This window comes from Helicoverpa zea, chromosome 14 (assembly GCF_022581195.2).
Source record: "Helicoverpa zea isolate HzStark_Cry1AcR chromosome 14, ilHelZeax1.1, whole genome shotgun sequence".
NCBI classification, from domain to species: domain Eukaryota; kingdom Metazoa; phylum Arthropoda; class Insecta; order Lepidoptera; family Noctuidae; genus Helicoverpa; species Helicoverpa zea.
Window position 1 is genome coordinate 8127277 of NC_061465.1, and position 3718 is coordinate 8130994.

The following is a 3718-nucleotide window of genomic DNA, read 5'->3' on the forward strand; positions in this document are numbered from 1 at the left end:
GTAGATGGAGAAGGAGTATCCTACTAATATCCTACTATCCTTCCTAATTAAATTTTAAATGTGAAAGTTTGTGACAAGGTATGGATGTATATTTGTTATTCTTTTAGCCAAAACGGCTGAACCCTGGATAACACAGTATAGGTTACTTCTTATCAACACACTACGCAGACGAGTAATATTTATATACCCGGTTATTTTTAGACATGCCTATTGTTTAAGTTTTAGTAAACATACAGTTTGAATTTAGGTCAATCCACGTTTCTATCAATGAATAACTGATTATGAATAACGTAAATAAAATGAGAATAGTTTATCATTCTTGAGGTCTCTTGGACACCTTTTATAAATGACAAGTCAACCCACGTGGTCGTTGGCATTTGTAGAATCAATCTTGTATTGTGTTACACAATCAATAAATAATTTAAATGGCTATCAGTTTATTGTCATTATGCAGATATGCGGGAAATAGATATAAATGGCTTATTATCATATTATAAAGAATGCCTAGATATCATTCCTATCTGATTAAAGGTCGTCTTGTAATGCAAATGAGCTTCGCTATTTCAGTTATATCTGACTCAACTGTAAACGTCATCCTGCCCTTTCCTAATTTTTATTTAGTAGGTAATGTTACTGTCTGATATCATCGCAAATAACTTCAGTCATTATCCAGACATTTGCATCTTCTGTTTATTTTGATTCATGGTTTTGAAAATAACGGCTTTATTGCCATTTAGTTGAATACAGAAACTTGGTAGGTGAATGCCATTTAATCATATCTAAACTTTAGACTTGTGTATGATCTAGACTTTGTAATATAGTATTGGACTTGTTTTTTCTATTCTGTTTATTACGGCAGAATTAAAATATTTTCACTATTCATTATTCGACTTTGTGTGCATTGTAGTAAAAAGGAAAAATAAAACTAAAGCGTCTTTGGATATTTTTTTATTAAACTTACAGAGCATAACGTTACTATTTACAGCAAACATTACAAGAACATACACCAAGTATGTTCACCTAAATTAATGACTTAGTTATCACCCTAGATTGCAGCCTCACGATGAGCTATGAAGCGACTATATTTACAATAGACCGGACTAGGTTTGTGACGATTATACTATGTACAGGGGTCTTTGGTCATCCAGTTAGGGATTACCAGCTGGACCAACCGCTGCTGTGGCTACCGTGGCTACCGTGGCTGCTGTGGCCGTGGCTCTGGTGGGCTTGGTGGTGCACAGTCTTCACGTGAGGTACGGCGTATGTCTTCACAACGGGGACGGGCACTTTGACTACCTTCACGACTGGCACTTTAACGATCTTCTCTACTGGCACAGGGTTGTCAACCTGCACCTCTACAACTCTCTCGTAAGGGACCTTCACGATCTTTTCAACAGGGTAGGGCACCGGCTTGTCTACTTTGACTTGCTGAACCTTCACGACTGGCACGGGAACATTCCTGACAACTGGAACTTGAACGGGGTAGGGTTGCGGTACGGGGATTTCAACTCTCTGGGGCACGGGGTAAGGCACGGGCTGTGGAACTCTGTGGGTCACCTCCCTAAAGACTTGGTAGGGTTCTTCACGGACGCGGTACTGAGTAGGAGCACCATTACCGTTGGCAAGACCATGGATTTCTTCGATAACTGGAGCTTTAGCGCCGGGTGGTGGGGATTGACCTCCAGGGACAGTTAAACCAGGACCACCAATGACGCCGGCGCCAATTGCGTCACCACCGATACTAGGACCGCCAATAACACCGCCACCAATGGGGCCACCGGCGAAACCGGGACCGCCAAAAACACCATTTGCGCCACCAGATAATCCGGGTCCACCTCCAGTGGCGCCACCGGCGAAACCAGGACCGCCAATAACACCTCCGCCATTTACGACACCCGATAATCCAGAACCTTTAATAACTCCACTTCCAATGGAGCTGGCGAAAGCGGGACCGCTAATGACACCGCCGCCAATGGCACCACCAGCTAGACTTGCTCCCCCGAGCCCAACACCACTTCCAAGGCTGGATCCACCGTGACCGAATCCATATCCACCCAGTCCGGAACTTCCGAGGCTCGATCCGCCGAGGACAGCGCCACCGCCAATAATTCCTGATCCTCCACCAAGACCGTGGTGGCCATGAGATCCAGACAGTGAAGAGTCCAGGACGGCACTGCCATGTGAGTGGCCACCGCCTATTAATCCCGCTCCGGAGTATGTAGCCGACGGTAATGATCCAGCAGGGAAGCTGCTAGGTGAGAAGCTGGGTGCGTAGGAATGGTATCCACCAGATCCTAAGCTGCTAGGCGGTGCATGATGGTGATTCCCATGAAGGTATCCGGCGTGAGTGCTGCTCAATAGGATGGCTAAGCAAGTCACTTTCATCTGGAAAGAAAGGAATCATTTAGTATTTCATTCGTACTTAACTGTCATTTGTTTTCTTAGTTAGAAATACTTACAAAAGTAGCCATTGTGATTAGCTAATCGCTGGCCACCAGTGAACTTGTGTTGACGGCTACAAGCGACGCTTGTATGTGTTCATATGGGATACTTCCATCTTATTTATATTGATGTCGCTGTGGGTCAACACGCGTTGAGAACGAGAGTAAACAAACAGGTTTTTCTATAGTCTTTCCTTTTCTAACGGAAACATTCATCGCGTACTAGAGTTATTGAATACATTATCTGCTCATCCGTTACTCAATGTTTTACTCACTGCCCAAGCGGTAAATATGAATATTATGGCATTTTCTAACCATAGCGACATTGGTTTTGATATCCAAATGGTACATTTTATTAATATTCTATTCCGAAGTTGAATTTCTAAATTATGGCCAGTATGTTATGATTGTAAATAAGCACAAATTTAATGTTATGACATCGCGGTAGAGCGACAAAAAGACAGGCGAGAATCCTGAAGTATTAGTCATACATTGCAAATAAATAGAATACCTACGGTAAAAAGAAGATCAATCGTGTAAGGGTGCGTCCACATCTGGCGAATGCGCCGCGAATGCGCAGCACGCGAGCCGATCGCGAGCTGTCCGCGAGCTGCGCGCGTGCATTTTTGTTCGTGCGCCGCTTCTGCGCCGCCCGCGCGCAGCTCGCGCGCGACCTAAGCGCCGCACGCGAGCGGCGCGCAGGCGGCGCGCGACGTCTGCCATCTTCGATAGTACTGAGCCAATATACGGAACTGTAAGGGCGAGAACTGATTGCGTGCAGATCGCGCGCCGCTCGCGCGCTCTATACGAGCCTTGCGTGAGTTGCGCTAAAGAGGCGCACCGAACTATTGCAGTGACTGCACGCGCGCAGCTCGCGGACAGCTCGCGATCGGCTCGCGTGCTGCGCATTCGCGGCGCATTCGCCAGATGTGGACGCACCCTTACAGTAGAATTGCTGTGACGCAGTCACTGCAATAACACAATTGAAACATAATGCAGGCTACTATTCCTTTTCAATTTTATACAGAAAGTCATGGCATCCCCTATTTATTTTGCATTTCTGGAGTAAAACCTTTTCTGAAAACTAGCATGTGGCCTCTGTCATACGAGTGTATTCCAGTCGCATAAAATTTTAAAGTAAGTCGTTAGGTATGAAACTTTAGTTAACTTCTCAATGTTAATGTTATTTACATCAACACTTTCGGGCTTTCATTCGTTCAGGGTAAGTACACATGTACAATGACCGTTAAGTTTATTTACTTGTATGTAATGTCTTC

General features: G+C 44.7%; 1 protein-coding gene across 1 annotated transcript; it reads right to left on the reverse strand.

The window, feature by feature from the left end:
- Positions 1-950: 950 nt before the first annotated feature.
- On the reverse strand, positions 951-2521 carry LOC124636412 (loricrin-like). The gene is made up of 2 exons (XM_047172496.1): positions 2460-2521; positions 951-2385 (listed from the first exon to the last, which is right to left on the reverse strand). Exons 1-2 carry the CDS (start codon positions 2469-2471, stop codon positions 1156-1158), a joined length of 1242 nt encoding a protein of 413 aa, XP_047028452.1. The 5' UTR covers positions 2472-2521; the 3' UTR covers positions 951-1155.
- Between the last annotated feature and the right edge of the window lie 1197 nt (positions 2522-3718).